The sequence below is a fragment of the Poecilia reticulata genome, linkage group LG11 (assembly GCF_000633615.1).
Source record: "Poecilia reticulata strain Guanapo linkage group LG11, Guppy_female_1.0+MT, whole genome shotgun sequence".
In the NCBI taxonomy this organism is placed as follows: Eukaryota; Metazoa; Chordata; class Actinopteri; order Cyprinodontiformes; family Poeciliidae; genus Poecilia; species Poecilia reticulata.
Genome location: NC_024341.1, coordinates 843,088 through 867,422, shown reverse-complemented (window position 1 = coordinate 867,422; position 24,335 = coordinate 843,088). Strand labels below are relative to the sequence as shown.

Below are 24,335 nucleotides of genomic sequence, written 5' to 3'. Positions count from 1 at the left end.
CCACAGTGTGTAGCCACAGTGTGTAGCCCCAGTGTGTAGCCCCAGTGTGTAGCCCCAGTGTGTAGCCACAGTGTGTAGCCACAGTGTGTAGCCACAGTCTAACTGTATTTATGCTTTTCAAAGGCAGAACTGCATGTTACTGTACAGCTGAACCGTGAGAGGAGTCCAGAGTTCTGTGTGTAGTTTCAGCTGACTACCCAGAGAAAGGAGACCAGCAGAGGCAAAGCGACACACAGCACATCCCTCCCCTCAGAGATGTCTCTTTAAACTAATGCCACTTCAAAGTACATCCAAAGTAAATACATCAGGATGTGTTTTTTTCCATCTATGAACCTTAAGAAGAAAATGAGCAATCAGCACGAGAACACAGGTTAACTACTTGCAATCACTTAGCCCTCACATCCATCAGTCCCATTCTAATGAACCAATAGAGGAGGAAGAGGAGTAGGAGGAAGAAGACGAGGAAAAGGAGGAAGAGGAGGAGGAAGAGGAGGAGAGTTCACCAGTACTCACTGTGCCTCTCACTTGCTGCTTCTTGGGCTCTGGAGACATCTCCTGAGGGATGAACTTGATCGGTCCTTTGATCTGCCTTCTAGACCTCTTGGTGCCGTCAGGCAGCGTCTCCATGGCGATGTCAGCTTCATCACTGCTGGCTTGGTCACATTCGGAGCATTGCCTGAAGAAAACCGAGAGCTGTCACTGCTCTTGTATTAAACTTATTGTCAGTATTGGACGCAGGTTTTTACCGGATGATTCCAGATTCAAGTCTGACTTGAAAAATGTAAATTTTGTACAAATGTATTTTCTAGATTAGAGTTGAACAATTCATGAGATTAATCATGCTCAATTGAAATAATCATCAACTAATTTAGTAATTGATTAATCATTAGCGTTAACTCTGAGCAGCTATTAATCCAGAACTGTACAAAACATATATGTATTTTGCACTCAAAAAAATTTAAAAAGTAAGTTTGTTCTGAAGTATTTATTTATTTGAATTTTTAATCCATTTCTAATATTGTACAAAAATGCTTCAGTCGATTACTAAAGTAACAGTTAGCTGCAGCTCTATTTTAAATTGAAACAAATTGTTCTGTCCATCCATGGTAACAAACACTTTAGTTTCCTTTAAAATGTTTTAAAAGCCTTCGACATTGAACTAAAATCAAATTCACGACTGTACTAGCCTTGACCTGATTGTGAATTTCTGTTTTTAACTCACTGATACAATAATGATGAAGCCATAAACATCTGACACTCCAGTTCTACATCATGAATCAACTGAGAAGCTGAAATATGAGACTAGCGTCATTACAAAATCAGGAGGACATCATGTACAATTAACCAGCTGCCTCTCCTTGTTTCTTTCATTTATAACATGGAAAAAGACAGTTCTAGTTGTTCTCTAATGACCACAGTTTATTAGAGTTGCTAAATGTGGAGAGGCAGAAGCATTAAATCTCTTCTTCAGATAAAAAGCTGCAGACTGTGGGAGGGGAAGGGAGAGGGTGACATTTCTACCATCTCTGCATCTGCTATCTGATAAAACAGCTTCCACAGACGGAACAAAAATGTCACCAATAATACGACTAAAATGCTCTCCAGATCCAACTGTTAGCTGCTCCTTTAGGAGGAGGCGAATCAAAAAGAAGAGCCTGCTGATTATATTCACAGGATGAATGAGTTGCATCATAAATGCTGCCTACACTGCTTTGTACTGTTCTCTCATCTGAGGGACAGTTACAACCAGATTGCTAATGGGGAGTTGCTTTTTGAAAATGTATTTAACAACAAAAAATAATGTAACAAACATCAGGATCCATATTATTAACTATCCATCCTGCATCACTTGTTTCATCAGCATGAACATAACTGATGTCATTTCTGAGTTTCCCACATGAATAAAGTGTAGGAAACAAAGAATCCCGTCCTGCGGGGTCTGGATGAGTCTCACCAGTAGCTGTTCTTTGTCTTCTTGGGCATCCGGGTGAGAGGAGGCTCAAGGCAGCCCAGGTGGTAGTAGAGTTTGCAAGTGTCGCACAGCACCAGCAGATGTTGGTCCTGGTTCTTCTTACAGATCCCACAGCTGCAGAAATGATTCAGATAAACCTCAGACTGGAACAGCTGGCAGCTTACGTTTTCTGTTTATAATGACCTCTAAGTTCTGCTTAAAAAGGAATTTATAAAGTTGTGTGAAAAAGTAAAGCAAACTCTAGAATTTCAATGTTTAGTGGAGACTATTCATAGGCCTGTTGCGATAAACAATAAATCAATTAATCGCACGATAAATTAAAACTATCGACCTCATTTTAATTATCGGCTTTATCGTCTCTTCCTGCCTTTTTCTCTTTCTGTTGATGACACTGAATAAAAAAGGCTCAACTTCGGTGCTCTCCACTGACCCCTTCCTTCCTCATTTCCTCAGCGTAATGCCCAGCGCGCATTACACGATCTTAGAATTGTCGGCTGATTGTCGGCCTATTTTCAAAACCTGAAACCACACATTAGCCGACAGAAATCCTAGGTATAACGTTTCGATCGGGTTCGTCGTGCCGTGTGGTGTCCAACAATGGGCACAAAATAATGACTACAAGTTCAGTTAACTAATTTCAAAACCAGGCATTAATCAATGTTTTACTATAATATACCTGCAATGCATGTGGCTAGTGTCCACTGAATGAAAATCATTATAACCTATTTATTTCACGTTAACGAAAAGTTACCGGGTTTATCAACTGCGGTAGCAATTTGGCTCCAACTCCTCTCCTTGTCATTTCTGTATTCTTTGCACAAAATGTTGAATAAGCATTAATGTTTCCACAAATCATCTCCAATGTCCGTTGGATTTCGGGTTGCGCCGTGTCAACTGTTTGGGATTCTACTCCGTAATTTCCCCTCAGAAAGCACAGAAGGTAATCCATGCTTTCTGATTGGCTACCTGTCACGTTCAACAGGCTGCGTTAACGCTCCCAGTCGGGGAAAACCCCCGATTTAGTTCAGAGCGGCCACAACAATCTACTGTAACACACCACCCACTAATCGCAAGCGCAAATCTTAGAATGTCCAACGTTCTAAGATTGTCGTAAGGGGAAAATAGGGGCAAAAAATCGTGCAGTGTGAACTACTGCATCAGGTAGCCAGATGTACCCATTTTCTCTATTTAAATCTAGTGATTACTGAAGGGCAATACAGACTTCATAATCTGCACTCTTTTGGTTGAATGCAGTATTTATTTCCACTTTGGTTTTATTTTGTTAAGTTTTTATTCAAGTACGTTTTGTGTTAATGGAGACTGAGAATCCATTTAATTTTTGTTTTTGGTTGTTTTGTTTATTTTGTTTATCAGTTAAGTGTTCTTTTGAAAATATAGTGTATCTATCTTTGGCAGGAAATTGCATGCATTATTACGTCATTTCCATTAAATCTATGTAAAAAGGTCTTCAAACAATATTATCGCTTATCGCAATAATTTTTGAGACAATCGCTCAGCAAAATTCATTATTGTGACAGGCTTAACTATTCATAATATCTTACAGATATAAAAACTGTCCTAAGCTCAAAAATTATGTATATTTACATTTTCACTAAATTTCTTTTGATATGCCCATTTCATTTAGTGTTAACTATGTCAGTTCTGTTGTGTTTATTGTCACATCAAGCTGAGCTGAGCTGATATCATTGTATTAACCTGATTAACAGACTGATGGGACCGATTAGTTATGGTTGGATCTTTATCTGTGTAGATAAAGATATTTACGCAGCAGAGAATAAATTGTTTTTTGTTTTTTTTTGCACTCCTAGATATTCAAAGTACGCAAACAAAAAGGTGGATTTTGCATGACTTGTCCCCTTTAAAAGTATAAAACAGCTTTATATCTGCCATAACAGCCTGGGATGTGCATTGCAAACTGGCTAGGAATATAAATGTTGTAGTGTTCAGTATAAGTTTATACTTAACACTTGTCCCCATTCACGTAAACAATAAAGTAAAGAAGACAAATGAAAAGGTGTCCATGACTGTCCTCTGGACATCTTTTCTTCCTCATGGTTGTGTCCGACTGACCCAGAGTGAAACACTCAGGGTCAGGAAAGCTTTACAGGTATTTTGAGTCAACTAGCTGATTAGGGTTTGAAACCTCTAGTTTCCATTAACAACCTTTTTCATAGTATTTCAATTTTTTGAGATGTGCTAGTATGTCTGCGTTCACGTTTCTCCCTTTGTACGACCAGGAGCAAACTGTTCTTCACCTATAAAGAATTGCTGGAAGGTTGGATGACTTCCCCGGTGTTCCTCCTTCCTTCTTGCTGGGCTTCCTCTCCTTTGGAGCTTTCAGAATTGCTGGAGTGTTCAGTTTCTACAGAAACCAAAAAATTAGAAGTCAGTCATACAGAATATTATTTTTTCTATAATCAGACAGGGAGACATGTCCCTCTAAATCAGTTGTTGTAGAACCAGATGTGCTCCAAAGATCACAGAATGCTACTGTCACATTAGTGAAGTAAGGATAAAGGAAACAGAATGTCACACTGGAGTGTCAATTCTATTGAATCAGAGTCTGAAAATATGAAATCTAAATTTAAATCAAAATCAAATCAAATTTTATTTGTGTAGCACATTTCAGCAGCAAGGCATGTCAAAGTGCTTTACATCATTAAAAACAAAAACACAGAGTCATGCAACATTGAATAAACAATCAAAAACATTATATTTCCCACCAAGTCTAATTTCTGTCCTTCAAATCGGAAGAGAGAAAGAAAAAAAAAGAAACAGCGGGAGTGGGAGGGCTCCAACCCGCACCCCTTTTAAAACCAAGTACCCATTTATATGAATCTTGACTCCTTTCATATCATTAAAACCTTGTGTAAAAAGCCCATCCACTGTTAACCCAGGTGGAATTAAAAGCTGTTAAAACAAACATGAAGGCCTTGATGACTTTTCACCACTTAATACAAATAAGCTCTTTTAGAGGTCAGCATGAGAAGAAAAGCAACATTATAAATGAAGTCATTTTAAAGAGCTTTATTGGTCTGTCAGTTGAAGTAAACTGGATGGAGACTTGATGCCTCCTGCTTAAATCCTGGGAAGGCCTTTGCTCCTAAATGAATGGAACTCATGTCTTATCAGGACTTACTTCCATTTAAACTATAATGATAAAATGTTTATTTTAAGATGTTCAAAACCTCTGTGGGTTCAAGTGAGGTGTCACTGACAAGCTGTGGTCTGCAGTGCATCAGGAAAGTATTTACAACCTTAATCCGGATTATATATATATATATATATATATATATATATATATATATATTCTGGTTTCAATTTTTTGTGTGTAGAATTTTGAGGAAAGAGAAATTTAACACAATTTGTAATAAGAATGTAATATAAGATAAAATGTGGAGAAAATGACCTGCTGTGAATACTTTCTGGATGAACTGTAGTCTGGCACCAAGGAAAATTGTTTACCCATATCAGATAAATAAGAGAAATAATGTGAAAGATATAAGAAGACCAAAAGTGCATGTGTGGGTTTTCTCCGGGTACTCCGGCTTCCTCCCACAGTCCAAAAACATGACTGTCAGGTTAATAGGCTTCTCTAAATTGCCCCTAGTGAGTGTGTGTGTGTGTGTGCATGGTTGTGTGTCCTGTCTGTCTCTGTGTTTCCTTGAGACAGACTGGTGACCTGTCCAGGGTGACCCCGCCTCTCGCCCGGAACGTTAGCTGGAGAGGCACCAGCAACCCTACCGACCCCACTGAGGGACAAGGGTGTAAAGAAAATGGATGGAAGGTGAAAGGTACTTATTAAATCCATTAAATTAATATTTGTAAAATAAATAAATAAAAATAAAACATTAAAAAAAACAACTATTGGGCTCATATGGTGAGTGTTTTTATAAAATGAACATTTTGTAAAAATAAAGATGATGATTTCTGTAGGTTTTTATCTGGTTTTCTCTTTATGATTCTTGTTCTGGTTGTTGTTTCATTTATTGCACAAGAGAGGAGCAGTTATTAATTTATAAACACTTAGCTTAGCAAACCTATTACGTGTGAAAAGTTAGGTTTGAAATGGAGTTTATTATTTATTTGTGTTGCTGGTGAACTTGGCCAAGCTAAAGAAGAGACTGCTCTAGTTCAGCTCCATTAGGAGAAGTGAGATCTGCTATGTGGCCGATGTAAGCCAACAGCAGAGGGTCTGATTAGTTTCATAAGAATCTCAGGTGTGGTGCTACCATGGAGGTTAATTAGAAAACCTATCTAGTAGGGACTGAGTCTGTCACTAAATAGACAAGGTTTCCTCTGAGGACGTTCTAATCTGCTGCGCCTGCAGCAGTGCAGTGGCGCCGAGGCCTGATAGAGGCTCAGCTGACCCCAGCACTGGGGTCCTCTCAGTCTCCGCTGAGGTCTCCTGGCATCTGGCTAATAAAGACTCCTTTCTGCTAATATGGAGTCAGTTCTGTCGGCTGTCGGCTACAGACCGACAGTAAAGTTTACAGAAACAGAGTAAAAGTGAAGTGGAGGAAGTCGATAAGGGTTCTGGCTCTCTAATAGATTGTTTTATTTCCATGAAGCTGTCCAGGACTCAGAGCAGTTTCATCATTCTGTATTTAAACTAGAAATATCAAGCAGAGCCACAACCTGAAACCAACATTTGCCAAGGTAAGCCAGGTCCGCTCTGACTCTCTCTCTCAGGGTATGTGCCATGTGCTAAAGCTTTTAGCCTAATCCAGGCATAGACAGCCTTGCAGCCACTGTTTTCTGAGCTGCTCTGATTTTAGACCAGATTCTGCTCTCCTGTACCCTGTGGAGCGCAGCAGTGATGGCAGCCGCTCTCAGCCAACGCTATGCACCCAGCTCACTATAATGTGTTTTCAGAAGATCCCTGGATCCTACAGCGGATTCTGAACCAGAGCCAGGACCTGCTTTCAATCACTCCATCAGCACACAAGATGACATCATGACCAGGTATGGGCTCCATTATGAAATATGTGTGCCAAGGAACTTGTTTACATACCATGCAGAGTCAATGTGTTGTTTTGTTTGATGTTTTCTTTCCTGGGACATCCTGAATATTGAGCAGACAGGTAGAAACCCCATGAGCTTTCTCATCCATTGGAAAACAGCAGACATGATCCACATCTGGTACTACTGAACCCGAACAGATCCACTATCACAACTTACATGACTCTTCAAATATTAGGTCTCCAGACTCTGACAGAGAGCAGAGTGGATGAACATTCTGCTCAATCAGTGTTACATTAAGAACTACAAGAGGGCCTGGAATATCTAATGCTAATATAAAAGTCAAATACTTGTCCATATTGTTCAAGCAACAAATCTCATCCAAAAGCAATGCAAATCTGCTCTGTTTCCAAGGGAATCAATCAGGATCAAGAAGAAAGACTGAAGGAAATTTGAAGGTATAGTTTGGATTTTTTTTAATGACAGGTGTTCTCACAGCAATAATTTTTAAAATGCAGCCACCTAGTAGGATTCAAGGGGCGGTGGTGGAGGGCGTGACAGCATCACATTCCAAGTTTGATCATTAATACCTGCTATAACATATTTATGACAGATGATTCTTAGTTAATGTCAAGTTGACATAAAGACTTTTCAAATCATGTCAACTTTGCATTACAAATGCCAATATTTACTGAATGACACTTAATGACAGCAGTCATAAATATTCATGACAGATGTTATGTCATACTTATGACAGTGTCATATCAGTCTTATGCACAACCCTTTAAATGAAATGTTACCGTAATTTCGGATTTAGAAAAGAAAGTGATATTTTTTTATGAAAATCAGAAATGGACTCTGGTATGAAAAAATTAGAAACTTTATTTTTAATAATAATAACAATAATACATTTTATTTGTAGGTGCCTTTCTTGACACTCAAGGTCACATCACATAATTTAACATAAAAACAAACACAAAAACAAACAAAAAAATTAAGCCATATTGCCCAGCCATGTCAACAAGTGGAAGAAATAATAACATTATGAAACCTCAGTTAAAAAGATTCAAACTAACCTCTTAAAAGATGCTCCACAGACTAAAATAAATATTACTGTATCTCACAATCAAGAATTTATGAGCAAGGTGCTTGCTCCATCAAATGTAACCATAGTAACTATGAATAATGTTACTACTTAAAAAAGAAGGGCTAAAAGTTTATTTTTAAACAAGTTTCTGGGAGAGGGTTTATTGTGCATTAACTGTGTGAGCCCCATGCATCTTACAGCAGCATGTGGAAAGTAACATTTGAGTGTTTCCATGTTAAGTTACCAGGGGTGGTAAATGTTGGAGGAACAAAAGCTCCAACTGTGTTTTAAATGACTGATTTTAATGCCAGTTGGGGACATCAATTATTTCTGCAAATGCACAGGCAGGATGACAAATAGAAGATGAAAATGTGGCAGACAGATGACACAAAAGCATGCAGCACTATGACTGATGCTATAACTTGTGCTGTGAATGTTCATAATTAGGTGATTTATGCTGGTCATTGCAGAAGCAGCGCCAGTCTTCCACATTCCGCTCCATTTATCTGTCCTGCTACCGTATTAACATCATTTGACCATTTATCTGCAACACTCATACTCTCAACAGTTACACTTTTAATTTAGCGTTTTATGGATTTAGAGAGTAATATATCTTATAGATGTCAAACCTTTTAGAAATGAAACCCTTCTGTTCTCCACTGGTAGCACTGCAGATATGACAAGATCCAGGTCAATCAGAGATAATGGAGAGTATTTATGAATAGATGTGTGATTTCAATAATGAAAGTGCTTTACTACAGAAAGATTCCATCTATAAAGTTTCATTAGTTTCTTAAATTTTACAATCTCTTAACATGTCACCTTTTGAACAAGACCGTTCTTCCTTAATGGAATTCACGACTAGTATTAGACTTTATTTGAGAAATATTTATGTTAGATGTAAAAACAATAAAGTAAAGATACTGTAGGCTAAACAGCCTACAGGCTTTTATAAATTTAAATAAAAAATTGTCACACAGACATCACCATGTAGTTTAAGCTGCGATGTATTCTGGGTAAATGATGTATGCTAGGTCCAACTGCACTAGTTCTATCCAGCCAAAACAGCCAAAACAATTTTAAGCCTTGTTTTAGTTTTAAAAAATGCTTCCATTCATTTCCCATTGAAATGTATGGAAATGTGGAAATTTCAAAGAGTAATGAAGATAAGAAGGAGCAAACGGTGGAAGAGGAAAGCGTTGGCTGAAGAAACTGGCGTTTGCTCCTGTTGCTGCCATCTTCAGCTTCATAAATGAAACAATGAATGACACGTACCTCTGGTCAGACTGTGTGATCCAGTAAATAGTGGACGAACTGTGTCAGGTCAGGTGTTTTACCAAACACTGTGAACCATCATATTCTGTAACCACAGGGGGCAGTAGCGTGCAAGTACCTCTTGAAGGCCACCGAGAAGAAGAATTTACATAAACTACGTAAATACTGACACATCTGAGATTGTAAGCTTCATGGCTTCTATATTCCCATCATATTGATGGACAAAATATAGTTTAGTTTTTTGTATTTAATGCTGAAGAGTATTTGATGAACCATTGTATTGTGCTATTGTTAAAATATGTTACCCCACTGTAGTCGTTTAATAAATCGGTAAACAATAATCTGTTCTAACTGCTTTGGTAGTTTTTAACATGGTTTTTCATTTTCTTGCCACCTCCTCATTAAATGAGATGAGTCACATCACATTTAAAATTATTTTTAACCCTCAAGAGTAGAGGTCAATTCCTTTTCAGAACAAGGACCATAAGCCTCCATGGGTGAAAAATATAGCAAAATATATAACATTACCGTATTTTCCGGACTATAAGGTGCACCTAAAAGCCTTAAATTTTCTCAAAACTCAGCAGTGCGCCTTACAATCCAGTGCGCCCTATGTATGCACTGAATTCCAAAATCTGTCCCTGACACAGAGACGTAAAGTTTACAGTACGTTCGCTGGCAGCAGTAAACCAATCAGAGAATTGTTGTCCGAGTTCTGCAGCATGCAACTCGGGTAAAAACCAGATAGGTTTATCCACGCATCACCGTCCCTGTTCATCTGCGACGCCATGCACGCCCATCTCACTGCTACTGTGAAAAAGGAAGTGAAGCAAATTAATTTAGAGTTTGCCGTCATTCCGGGAGGATTAACAAAATAACTCCAACTGCTGGACATTGGTGTAAACAGGGCATTCAAAAAGTAGTTGCGAGCGGCGTGGGAGCGATGGATGACAGACTGCGAATACATGTTTACTAAGACGGGGAGGCAGCGCCAGGCGAGTTACGCCACCATGTGTGAATGGATTGTGGATGCCTGGGCTAATGTATCTCCCTTAACTGTTGTCCGAGCTTTCGCGAAAGCCGGCATCATTGCTGAACAGCCACCTGGCAACGAGACTGACCGACAATGACGAGAGGGAACCTGGCATGTTTGATGGCGAAATTGCCCAGCTGTTCAATTCAGATACAGAAGAGGACTTTGATGGATTTGTGGAAGAAGAATAAAAAATAACGTGAGTGTATTGTTACATAGTAGAATAAAGTTCAACTAAACTTAACAGTCGTTTCTCAATACTCAAGAACGCAAGTACGTTCTTGAGTTCTTGGCAAGTACGTACCCGCAAGAACAGTTGAAAGTCCGTTCTTACCGAGTTCACAAGGACGCAGTATGCTAGTTCCCCAATTGGAATAGTGCGTTCTTGGTGACGTCACTCAACTTCCGTAAATTTCAATAAATTGTTCAGTTTAACAGAATAATTCCTGTGTTGAACTGAACAATTTAACAATTGGGACAAATATTAACAGATATCAAATATACATAATTAAGGAAAAGTAATTTCCAAGTAAAAACACCTTCAAATTAACGGGATAGTTTTTTATTACTGATTGAAAAAAGCTTAATAGAAAACAATGTATCACCTCAAATTCTATTACCAGTGAAGCTTGAGTCTTGTTTGCCACCTTCATCAGATTATTTGCTTATAAAATATTTATCTCAAATGACAAATCATAATAGAATCACAAACATGTTCAGTAACGTGGACTTACTCCATTCTGTATGTTAAAATTAGTTTACAAGTTAAAATGAGCCAAATTGCTAACATTAGCCTAAATGCTGTCACTAGCATGTTGTTTTACATTTTCTTCCTCCATTCAGTATACTAAGTGTGACTAATAAATAAGAAAAATAGATAAAAGACGGAAGACGTGGCAGAGACTAGCCAACACGTCAATGCTTTGACAAAGCAGGTAAACGATCTAAAACAGAACTGCAGAGAAAGAATTCTGAACTCCACGAGGAAAGAGACAGAAGGATTGCATGTCAGGCTGAAGTCAAATCCCAGCAGGAGGAGATTCAAAGACTGCAAAAAATGTTGGAAAAAGAACGTCACCTGCAAGACAAACATGAACAGGTTTCTTGCTCTTCCAAAATTACAATTACAAGAAAGTTCTTCAACAGCTGGAATACTTCAAGTGGGAGGCTGCAAAATACGCCTCCCGCAATAAAGGTATGATTGAAGTAATGGTTGAAGAATACCGAGTGAGACTCAAATATGAGGAGCAGCTCAAAAGTCACTCTGAGCAAGCTTCCAAATTTAAGGCTCAGGAGGAAATGGTGAAAGCTCTGCAGGGTCAGGTTGCGRACCTGAAGGTGGAGTTGAAACTAGCTTTAGAAAACAACAATCCTAGAGTCTCCACCAGACCACAGGTTCACCTGCAAAGAGAAGGCTCCCCACAAACAGAGGAGACCAAGGATAGACAGACCTCCAATCAACCAGGGAGGTCCGAAGAAAGAGACCTTGAATCAACCAGAGAGGTCTGAGGAAAGATGGGCCTCCAATCAACCAGAGAGGTCTGAGGAAAGATGGGCCTCCAATCAACCAGGGAGGTCAGAAGAAAGATGGACCTCCAATCAACCAGGGAGGTCCGAAGAAAGACAGACCTTGAATCAACGAGGGGTCTCCATGCATAGCCTGGCTCAGCCTTTGCMCCRACCCAMRCTCAGGTTRYAAACRGAGGAGTCCACGGAAAGCCAAACCTYCRCACAAACATGGAGGTCCGAGGAAAGACAGACATCCATGCAATCAACCTCCACTGGTTGCATGGAGGGTCTTCATGTTGGCGTTGGCAAGAAGGTCAAGAAGCTAAGCCCGGCTGGACAAACTTTTGGTTCTGATTGGTTTCTAATGTGTTGAATGTGTCTCAGCATATTCAACACATTAGACTACTAGTGTACTGCAGCTATGCAGTTGGCAGAAAAACAACCTAACATTATATCATCATTATTTATAGAATGATTTAGAAAACAAAATTCTATACAGGCTGGTGAAATCTATTTCGACACAAATTAGAACTTTGCATTGATTTCCTTTCATTTTAGTAGCTGCAATTTTGCCTAACCCAGGCATTTTCCCTAACCCAAACCAATACTAGTCTATTCCTAACATTAACTAAACCTTAATTCACATCTTACCTCTAAACATTACCCCTGACCCAATCAATGAATCCATCATATTAGGACAAGACTTTGGTCCTAATATGGTGGACCTAATATGCCACTGGACATATAATGGTGCGTTCACACCAAACACATTTTGATCGTCAGGCGCATCTGGTTTACATTCAAACTCTATGTGGAGGCGCGTCGAGGGCGGTTGTGGTGCTCTTCGAGCGTCTAGCGCGGCGCCATTTGAACCGTTCGGAGCGTTTGACACGTCCAGTGCATCCAATACTTCACATAGACTTTTAATATAAAGCAGACCTGCCTGACGCTCAAAACGTGTTTGGTGTGAATGCACCATTAGAATGTTTAGTTCCTATCAGTGGCGCAAAAAGTGGGTATGCAGCGCATGCAATGCATAGGGGCACAGCACCAGAGGGGGCGTCAAAACCCCATCTGGGGAGGGGGTCGCCGATTTATGTTTTCGCATCCACCTGAATAATGTGTAGTTGCGCCACTGGTTTCTATGGTAACAATGACACCATCAGTGATGACATCAGTCTTTGATGCATCAAATGAATCTCTTTCTTGAGTGTAGCACACAGTGTTTTTTCAGATCTGTTCCTTATAAGTTAACTTGTAGGTTCCTGTAACTTTTAAGTTATGAATCTTCTACAGGAGCATTAAAATTATTTGAAGGCACAGAATCAGCCTAGTAGGTTCACATTCTCAGGTGAGAGACTCACCTGGTGTAAAGTTAATTTTTCGGTACTGGAATTGCACCGAGGATAAATAATTTAAACAAAGCATGTAATGAATACACGTGCATATATTCCATCTTAAGTACATAGCATAATAGTTTTTTTGTTGCTTTTTCCATCACTAGATGATATAACCTAAACGGCACTATTCAGAGATCCAATGAGTTTATAGCAGCAGCCCTGATGCCAACATCTCCAGAAAACATATTAAAGATTGTAGCATGTGTTACACACATCAGGGCTGGTGTCCGTGCAACAGATGTTGACTTTCCTGTAAAAAGTCTAGAACAGGTAGGAGTGATGAGGCAGAAACAAATCTGTGCTTCACTAATCCTCCTGGAATCTGTTCTGGTTAAATATTTAAGATTTCCAAACACCACCTTATCTGATCTTTCTTCAAAATAATCATTGTGTCCACGTTATTTTCTTTGTCATTCTAGACAATATACTTATACCTGTAATAAACAGTTTTAGATCCTTTAATACAAAGGTACAGCTTATGTCACACACTTAAGTCTCAGAATAACCCCCATCTGCTACTGCATAAAAAATATGCAATATATATTGGGGGGTGGAGGGGGGGTTCCCTGTACACCAACATTTTCACAGAAAGACACAATATAGCTAAACAGATTCGACTCATGTAAAGAAAAAACAATCTAAACATGTCAATAATACTTTCCAAAAACTTCCAGAACCATTTTATTTCAAARCTGATAACTGACGGTGTATTAAGCAATCTGTACATATAAACAGATCGCAATTCAGCTCCTGCACAGTAGGTTTATACCTCAGCTAACTAGAACCGCCGTCACTCTTTTTCCTCCCAGGGCCCGATGGTTCAGTTRCTATGACAACGGTAAATAAAACGCAAAAGGAAAAGGTCTAGTAACGGAGTGTTCCACCATGTCTGTAGTTCTAAAGAGCAGCTCTGAGGGGCAGACAAAAGTCTACGTCTATTTTGAGTGACACTGTTTTGTATCAGACTTTTGTTTTGAGTTGAATTTGGCTCGTTTTGTGTTAACTATGTCGCCACAGTTACTCGAAATGCCAACAAAAGCAATTGCTCCCCACATGGGATCGAGCCGCACATTTTGATGTATATATTGTGAAGGGGACACGCAGCGGTACGAGCCGTATTAACGGTACTAGGAAGAGGCAGTTACTTTGAGGTGTAGAACAATAGGTGCCTGCCTATGCACTGCCATGGCAGGGCCCAATTCCGAAAAATTATAAATTCAAGATTGCCCCTAGAAAACTTGCCAAGCCTGGTAGTTGAGCACTAGGCTCATCCATCCAGTGGCCTGTCATGTTTTGGGGTTGAAAATATCACAAATATCACAAAATAGCAAAATATCACAGGAAATATTTATTCTTCCCACAATGCATTGTGAGACCTCTCTCTGAGCCCGTTTGTGAGACTACTCACTGCCTCTCTGGGAGCCGTTGCTATGGTAATTAATAATCTGGACCTGGGCTGGTTCTCTGTCAGACAGTTTGCTGGAGTCATTCTATACTTGAGACACTCAGCGTCGGTCTGAAGGACCCTGACAAAAAAAACATAATTCCTAGCAACATTTTGAAAACATTTTAAAATTATATCTTATATTATCTTTTAATCTAATATTATAACTAATTTGAGGGGAAACGATAATAAAAGCTAATATTATCACTTACCTGAGAGGATTATTGAGGGTTTTATTTTGAAATTTTCATTAAGCTTCATTTGAAATGGCCACACTAATCCCATGTGTAATAGTAATTGGGTTAAATCAGTTATATAAAGCTCAAAACACGAGTAGTTCTCAATACCAACCAAGTCCTCCTCTCTAGTAACAGACAGTTCCACCATGTTGTAGTTCTGACATTCTGCTCAACCCCCTGTTAATAACTGAGTGTTCAGACATAGTTAGAACTACAATGATGGCGTGTTTGTAGTCCTAAGAAGCTCCTCTGTAATTCTAAGCAGATCCTCTGGTGTGTTCCGTTGCTATGTAATTAATTCCCTGCACCTGTTGGCGGCACAGAGGGTGGGAGAATTCTCTGTTTAAAACAAAAAAACACAAAAAAAGCATTTCGAACAACTCCTTCCCGTTCAGGAACCGTAACACGTATTCGAAAACCGTTCAAAGCGTATGAGAGGTCTATTTGTTTTCTCCGACATTCCCGCGTTTCATATCTCTACCTCACTCACAGTATTAACAGCGATGAGAGAAATGTGATGTGCGCTCAGGTCTGACATTTTTCAGAAATATATAGGAAAAGATAGGTTTGACCGTGAGTTTATTCTGTTGCGCCACATCGGTCGAAAGCACCTGGAGAGAAAACCGTAAACCTTAGGGAAATTTTGAAAACATTTTACCGGAGCAGGCATGCGTATCTACCTCCTGACCAACTTTTAGGCAAATCAGGCGATATTTGTGGGCGTGAGGGCGAGTTAGAAATTATTTTGGGGTCAGAAATCCACTCTCCCCACACTCTAGCAGAGAGGCACACACTCGTCGAAAAATTGAAAACTTTAGGTCGCTTGGAGACAAGTTGTGGAAAATCCGTAATTCGTATCGACATACCGTATTCACTTTAGATAAAATGATGGCCGTATCTACAAACTGAAGTTTGAATAGAATTTCTACGTGAATTTATGATGACACAGTTATTGCTCAAAATTTGCCTGTCAGAACTAACATAAAGGCAAAGGACCAGTCACTCAGTTATTATTACATGAAGAGATAAAGGTATAGCAAAAAGCAGAGAGCATCATGGATGACATGCCTTAAAAATCTCTCCTGCAGTATGTTCAGCAACTTCTTCACCAAGGAATCAGTGAATGGAACACATGTAGACACGCAAGGAGAAGGAAAGAAGTGATTGTGAACATACCTGGCCCACAATGCCGCCCAGCAGCGTCCACATGGTCTGGCCTTCACTCCGCAGGGTTCCGTTCACACTCAGCAGATCCTCCAGAAACTCGCATAGCTGCAGCAGGACAGGAAGCTCAGGATCAGGCAACAGGGTCACTGCAGCTAACAGCACTGGTGCTTCAGGAGGACTGGAGTATCTCAATCTCATTATTAATAAATACAAAGAAATTTCTGAGCTGCTTTCTTTACTTTCTAGAAAACAAACCAAACTCCCCTGACCTTTAAAACCCATAGAAAATCTCTGGGCAGTTGTCAAGAGGCAGATGAGAGACATTAGACCCACCAAGCAGATGACCTGAAGGCAGCTCTCAAAGGAACTTAGGCTTCCTTTACACCTACACAGAAGCACACACTGCTGTTCTCCATGCCACGCTGCATTGATGCAGTAATTTATGCCAGAAGAGACCTACCAAGTACTGAGTGCTGAGTGATGTTCATACTTTTCAAAAGCCTCACATTTGTGCTTAGAATATATTTTTATTGGCCTAATTCAGGAGTCGGCAACCCAAAATGTTGAAAGAGCCATATTGGACCAAAAAAAACAAAAAACAAAGCTGTCTGGAGTCGCAAAAACTTAAAAGCCTTAGATAAGGCTTATAACGAAGGCAAAACATGCTTTAAGTGTTTATATTAGCCTATTATCAAAATGACTAAGTGTATACATAATTAGCATTCATGATTAAATGTTTATTTTCCCTGCAGTGCGTCCTGGAAGGAATGACGTACCACGTGACCACTCTGTTGTACGATGTACATTTTTATTATGAAGATCGACAGGGAAAGGGTCTTTTTTTTTCCTTTTGGACCTGCAGTTTGCATAACGAATACACTTTGTAAATAATCACTGTAAAGTGTGTGATCAAAAAAACAACGTGCAAAAAAACAACAAAACGGAACATCCTTAACGTGCCCCTTATCTGTACAACAAACGGAGTGCAATAAAACGCAACCTGCAGTGATAAAAATAAAGCAGTAGCCTTTTGAAAATGTAAAGTATATAAAATTAAATTAATACACTTGAAGTTTGATTTCTGTGCAAATGCCAAGAAAGTCAGTGCAATGGTAAAACATAGCGGCATCCACTTTTGACATACAACCATCCTCGGACCTGAGCAACAAACACAATAATATCGCCAAGTGTCATTCTTAATATATACTGACAAAAATCACTTATCAATTTATAAAAAACAACAACACTTTATTACTAAATATATGTGCCTATGACAGGATTGTGTTCTTACGTGTTTAATGTGACTTCTGTTCACGGACATCACTGGACAGCTTCTCAACATCGGGCATGTAAGATGTAACTTTAATCTTGACGCGGCAGCTAATGTAGCGCCTTCCCTGGAAATGTCTTTCCGCATTTTTCGGAATCTACATAAAATATGAGTTTGACTTTCTGAAATCAGGGACAACAAATACTTTGTCACGATATTCTCAAAAAATCATTTTTTGAGACATACCTGCATAAACAGCATGGCCAGGAAGGTTATTAGAAAAAAATAGAAAAACTAACAAATTGATATTTCTAATTATTTAAAAATGCAACTGAAAACCTCAGGTTCAAGATGAATCAGTCAAACTCAGACTTCTACCAGCACTCTTTCCTCTTTCACCAGCACTTCTTTTCTAAGGCTAAAACCACAGAGGAACAACTCAGCAGTGCAATTAGCAACACACACTCCATTAATAACGCTCAACACACACATCACATTCCTCTATGCAACATTAACTCCTGTGACTTTTACTCTGCCACTGGATTCTCTTCCTCATGTTGACAGATGGCGTGGCCGTAGCCTCACAGAGGTCACATGTTTGAGAGGAAATAATAAAAAGCTAAATGCTCCATTCCTGGGGCCAGATCTGATCTCATGTAGTAGTGTTCTCCAGCCAGTCAGTCACTGAAACAAAGTTTAGACTTGATTACAGGGCCAGACAAAAAGCAGAGAGCAATGCCAGCATCAAGCTGAGTCTACACACTAGCTGTCGGATAAGAGGTCATGAGCTGTGTGACTGTTTTCATTACAGTTCCGCATTCGCCAAATTCCACATGGGAGCAGATTATTACAGCTACAACTTAACTACACTAAAATCAGATACAAAGATTAAAGTTTCAGGCAAAGTGCAAAAAAAATAATTCAGTAGTTTCCAATGACAACAATAACCTATTAGTTTGTGTGCGTGGATGAACTGGCTCAAATAGCTCAGAAATACTTAAAAAGAAAAATAATCACAAAAAAGAGAAGACATAAGCTCATCCTCCGTATCAGTTTTTATGTGAAAAGGTTTTAGGCTGAACTCCGAAGTCTGTTGCCTAGGTGACAGCAATCAATTGTGTCCAGAAAGTCTAACATGTTAAGACATGTCTGCGCTTTATTTATGCCTAGTTCATACAGCAAGATTTTTATGCCAATTTTGTCCCATTTCCATCTTCCAACAATCTAAAGGATGCCTTGATCACCAGAAGGGCTTCAAAGAGATTATTAAGAGATATTCCTGCCATGTTTGTGTTCAGAGTGATCTACAATCAGGGATAATCAACATGTTGGATTGTCTTGGTTAAATATCGTAGTGTGGCGTTCCAAGAGGACAAACGAGAACACAGCCAGTTAAATGTGACGTGTAGCCAATCAGAAAGTGAGGTGACGAAAACACAGAAAGGAGTCCATAAAACACCGAAGACAAAACGACTACCATGGAGGACCAGAAAGATCAGTGGAGATGTCTTTAATTAGTTTTTTCCCATAAAATACAGTGCACAAACTATTGCCATTAAGTCTTTTACCAGTCAGCCATGTTTGTTTACTCTGAATTCACGATTGGTCTCCAGGGGTTTTGCAAGATTTACTGTCTGACATCAGAATGTTGGTAAGTGAAATTGGTCCAGGTGTGTGTTGATCCTGCTCTAGAGTATGGCTGGACTCCACACAATGTAACGCCAAACTTGCTATATCTACCATTTTTTATCGTAATGTGGTCTCATGTTTTAAAAAAGATGAGGAAACAAATCAACGATGTAATCTATTTTGCAAGTTATACAAGCAAGTATTCATATCTCATTTTTTATATGAGGCAAGAGTCAAATATACTGTCAAGATGTTTCATTTGTTCTGAAGAATTTTATTTCCCTAGATTTTGGAGCTTTATTATGACTTTACAATAAAACCGATGTGATTTTTACTTGTTTGTGGGGGAACACAAATGTTCCTTCCTGCCACTTTATTTTCCCTGTGCATACACACACACAAAAAAAAATTAATAATAAAAATATTTGGAAGGAATCCTCCTTAATTTTTACTGTCAAAAAAATCTATAGAGAGAGCAGAACAGAGCTAGAGGTTCGGTGCAGAACTGGGCGGGTAGCAAAATCTACAGATGTAAAACTGCATGTTTATCTGTCAGCTATGGCTGGTTGTTTTTTTTTGGCCTGTAAACACACCAGCAGGGAATGTTCTTTGGTGCGCTTTGTTTTGGGTTCAGTGAAAAATAAGATGAAGATAAAGAAATATGTGTTGATGCAGAGATAATATTCTTTCCTCAAGCTTCTCTATCACAGTTTTCTTTCATGATTAAATGATGAACTAAAACAAGAGACACAAAGAAGGCATTCTTTGTGTCTCCTCAAAGAAAACTGAAAAAAGTTGTTGGTTGGTAAATGTCTGACCGCTGCCCTTGAATAAAATTTTACGTTTCATAAAACATGAGGAAAAAACAAACAATTAAAGCCTGCAGCATGTTTGCATTATAACTTAGAAGAAGTTAATATTCTAACAATCCTACTTTTACTTACTTAAGAGTAAATTCAGTTTAAAATTCTCATTTATAATAAAAATGATTACTGAAAAACAATTACAATACATAATTCTGGTTCCCCACTAAACACCTGAAAAAAAGGAAGTTGCTGTATTTTTGCTCAGCTACTTGAATGGTTCACATTCACTGCATCACATGGAGCAGGTATATAAGCTGCTCACCTTGTTGTACTCCACATGCAGTTTTTCTTGCTCACTTTCCAGTTTGTCTTTCAGGTTCTTCTGCTCAGAGATGTTGTCCTGGATCTGGATCATACGCATGTTCCGCTCTGAATAACAATGGGACAAAAATCAATAGCCCGATCCCAATCTATGTACAGGAAAACAGCCCATGACAGAACCCTGACGGCAGATAGGCCCTCTGCAAGCTCATTTCAGAGTTCTCAAGGTTACTGACATGCTGCCATTTATTTGGGAAGAAAACACTTTTCATTTGCATTCCTAAAAAGCTTATTGCAGGTTTCAACTACAGCATTACCTCATTTAATAATCTTGTCATAAACAGATAGTGCTGGCAAGAAATAACCAGTAACACCTACTCCTAAGTGATTCTGATAAGAGCAAATTTCTCCTGCTGCCTCTGAAATTCTAAAGTTGCTGCTCCAACTTTCTAAACACTGCACTCTCACAATGTGGAAGCAAAGCTAAAACTGCATTTGTTCCACTCAATATAAAGATCTCTGCTTTATTTCCAGCATAGAAAAAGAGATTAGGAGTTAGATAAGCTTCAGATAACAGAGCATTTCTCCTCCTGAGTGCAGATGTGATCATAGGAGTGTATCACGCTTCACACAGTTGCTGCTAGAAGCCACAGAAACGCTCTAAACATGAAGGACCCATCCAAAATGGTGGCACCTCTGGAAGCTTCCACAAGGAGTTCCAAGCAACAAGTATCTTACGTGCAGTCAACAGTCCAAACTGCATTAGTTTGAATGTGCTCATTGAAGGTTTCTGCACACTTATTAAAAACTGATGGTTTTATTTTATTGAGCCAGAATTAATATTTCATATAATCAGTCAGTAATGAACAGAAAGTCTCTCTCCAAATCTATCCACGTTTCCACAATGAAGGAGTCCAGCAATATCCTGTGACCCAAATCCAGCCCATACCCATCTTATTCTGGAAAAAATACGTATTTGTCAACAATGTGATCAAAGTTCTGTTTCATTATAAAATCATAACTGAAAATGGCTATTTTATAATACTAAATCAATGTAATCAGCTAGGCTTCCTCAGATAAAAAAAACCTGCATTATCAGTTGAATTTGACTGAACTGCATTAAGACTAGGGGTGTAGTGATACAATAATTTCACAATACGGTACGAAATACGATATTCTGGCTACAATACGATATGTATCACGATATTTGTTGAGCGATACAATTCGATACAATTCAGTGCATTTTTACGATTTTCTGAAAGATTTTAGAAGGACAGAGTGATTTTAGTGACATTTTGTGTTCCATAGACTTGAATTTAGTTAACTGAAAACTGACTACACAATACTTGACTCTGATTGGACAGTCTAACAGTCTGCAGCTGGACAAAATGAATCAAAGATGCAGTGAGAGAATTAGTTTCTGTCATTTAATTCATGTGGATTTGACATAAAACTCAAAAGTTTAAACAGTAATCCAGGAGCAGAGTGGRGAGATTATCAGCCTCTGTAGACTCTCAATATGCAAATGATTGAATTGATGTTTTCTCTTTTGGACACTGTGGCTGCATTTTGGAGTAAAAATGCAGCCACAAATGCAGTCTTTTGGACTATGGGGAAAAAGGCTTTTCTACCTTGGCTCCCGGAGTTAGCCGTGGCTGTAAGCTGCTTTCTTCTAACTGCTAAAGTCGTGGCTCCGCCTCACCCTGTAGTGATCGACTCCCTGCAGCTACGCAGCGCCGCTATTCCCCTGCTTGGATCTCTGAGTAGCTGCCTCTCAGACTGCCAGGATCTCATCGTTCTCTCAGTCTCTGATTCTCTTTGTCTGTTGCTAATAAAAATGATCGATCAGCCATTGTTACCATGGAAATGCTCACTGCGCCGCGGATTCCGGGTGGGGTTTTTTCCTGCTCAAAACACAGCGCCGTTGCGCGCCCGCTTTGGATGTTATCAACCCATGTTCATTCTTCAGGTAATTCTTTATATACAGAACAGAAACCGCTAAGCTAAAAGCTAATTACGAAGTGAATGCTACCAGTCAAAATTCGAAAAATATGGTTTACTAATTTTAGCATAACTCCGGTTATACTTGGCCTATTAACACAATTTAAAAACTGGTGTGTAGTTTATAATGTGCACTTTTAGCTCAAGTTGAAATAGCTTAACATTGTGCTAGAATGCAAAACTTCTCCATATGAACATGTGTAATTAATCAGCTGAAAATTATATCAAGTTAATATGTCTAAGAGACTGAGGGAGGCGGAGTCTTGCTGCTACGCCGTAACAAACTAGACGTTAAAAAGAGCTATAAGGCTATGGACCCCTATGGTTTAACGGATCGATACTTGCAGATGAAAAATTGATACTTTCCGAGGGTGGAAAATATCGATTTATATTGCAGAATCGATTTATTTATACAGCCCTAATTAAGACCACTTTTGAAGTATAATTAATTTGAATCTGTCTGGCTGATTGGGTTTATCTCATGGATCTTATAAAGTGCCTTAGTATAACATTAGTTGTAAATAGATGCTGTAAACTGGAGATAAAGTGAATTCAGCTGACAAAATCAGATTTAGAGCTAATTTCCCATAAACGTCCATCAGATGTGCTTCAATGTTGTGAGCTCAGCTCATATTTTCCTGAATGCGACTGAAAATAAACATGACCAGTGGTGGACAAATGTGACGGACAGTTTGTTCACCCAGGTAGTAGTTGACAAAGTCCGCAGTGAGGGCCGGCTGCTTGTGCTTCCTGCGTCCGTCCATGCTGGCATTGGCATCTGAAGTGTCCACAGGGAAAATGTCAGTGCTGATGCCCATCAGTTCTGCCTTCCTCATCAACTTCCTGATGGCTGAGGCGCTGGAGGTCAGAGGTCGGGGCAGTTTCTCTCGGGGCACCCAAGCCTGAGGCCGAGTGTTCCGGGACAGCTCTGCTTTGGCTCGGTACTGCTGAAGGCGGGTGGTGATACGGGCCTGAGGGGGAAATACCAAGCAGCTGTTCGTTAGCCCCCCACTGTGCTTCAAACTGAATCTGAACCACATGTCTAATCTCTGAAGGAATTCAAAACAAATACTAAACCTAACACGGATATCCTGAAACCAGAAGTTTACATATGCAGATGTTTATCCTGTTTCTCCTCCAGACGTAACAAAAGTATTTTTTTTACGGCCAAACAGTTCCAGTTTAGTTCCATCAGACCATAGGAAATGTCTCCACAAATGAAGGTCTCCACAAACTACAATCTGATTTTTTATGTTTCTTTAATAGGTTCATCCTCACAGATATTGCTTTTCATATCCGTTTGGGAACTGTTTGCCTGTGGATAATGAGAAAGTCTTAGCAGCTTCTGCAGCATCTACACTAAGTCTTTGCCATTTGTTTTGGGGTCAATTTGCATATTTTGGACCAGAACCTGTCTCCTGTGATGCTGTGATGGTTGGATATTCCTATCATACCAGCTACAAGTGAACAGATGAATTCGATGGAATCAAGTATCTAGAAACTATTCCCAGGATGAACCAGACTGGAGCAGCTCCTGATTTTCTTCCTGATATCTGGGTTGATTCCTGCTGACAAACCGAGCAGAGAGTCCATCCAGATGGACCACAGGTCAGTCTTCAATTAACTCAAATGTGTCAATTAACTAATCAGAAATGTCCAAAGCCGATGCATCATTGTTTAAAAAGATGGTAGTCATTCTGTATGCAAACTTCTGATTTTGAAGGCGTAAATATAATAATAATAGAATAAATAAATTTAATACATTAGTTTGTCTTATTATTGAGGCACTTAGCAAATACAAAAAAAAATGTAAAATCTAAGTGAGATGTTTAGACTGATTTAACTTCAGACAGTGATACAGAAAGGTGTGTGTTTTTTACTCCATGTATGTAAATTTATCTTCTCAACAGTACAAGAATAAACACAAAAGCATGTAGACAATGTTACCTGAGCCTCAGGCGTGAGCTGCTTCTCTCTCTCCTGTAGAGAGACCTTACAATATGACTGTAAAGCCAAATAATTCTTCCTTTTCCACTTCCTGTCAAAGCGATCTGCATGCTGCTTGCAGTATGCAAAAAATGGATCAGCAATATCCTGATGAGACACAAAGACAAGACATGTTTAATAATGACGTCAAAATTTAAGCCAATTTTTACTAAGTCTGACTAAGTCTGAAATGTTGTAGCTTATTATTTTAAT

The 24,335-nt window shown here is 39.1% G+C and overlaps 1 protein-coding gene across 3 annotated transcripts in view; it reads right to left on the bottom strand.

The window, feature by feature from the left end:
* Positions 1–24,335, bottom strand: part of phf14 (PHD finger protein 14) — a 107,481-nt gene that overhangs the window by 53,972 nt on the left and 29,174 nt on the right. For all 3 annotated transcript variants that reach the window (XM_008421223.2, XM_008421225.2, XM_008421224.2), the window contains exons 8-14: positions 24,084–24,230; positions 22,837–23,107; positions 20,137–20,243; positions 16,119–16,214; positions 4,249–4,355; positions 1,955–2,086; positions 514–676 (exon numbers count right to left, since the gene is read on the bottom strand). In XM_008421223.2, coding sequence (XP_008419445.1) covers positions 514–676; positions 1,955–2,086; positions 4,249–4,355; positions 16,119–16,214; positions 20,137–20,243; positions 22,837–23,107; positions 24,084–24,230 — 1,023 coding nt within the window. The remainder of the gene's footprint in view (positions 1–513; positions 677–1,954; positions 2,087–4,248; positions 4,356–16,118; positions 16,215–20,136; positions 20,244–22,836; positions 23,108–24,083; positions 24,231–24,335) is intronic.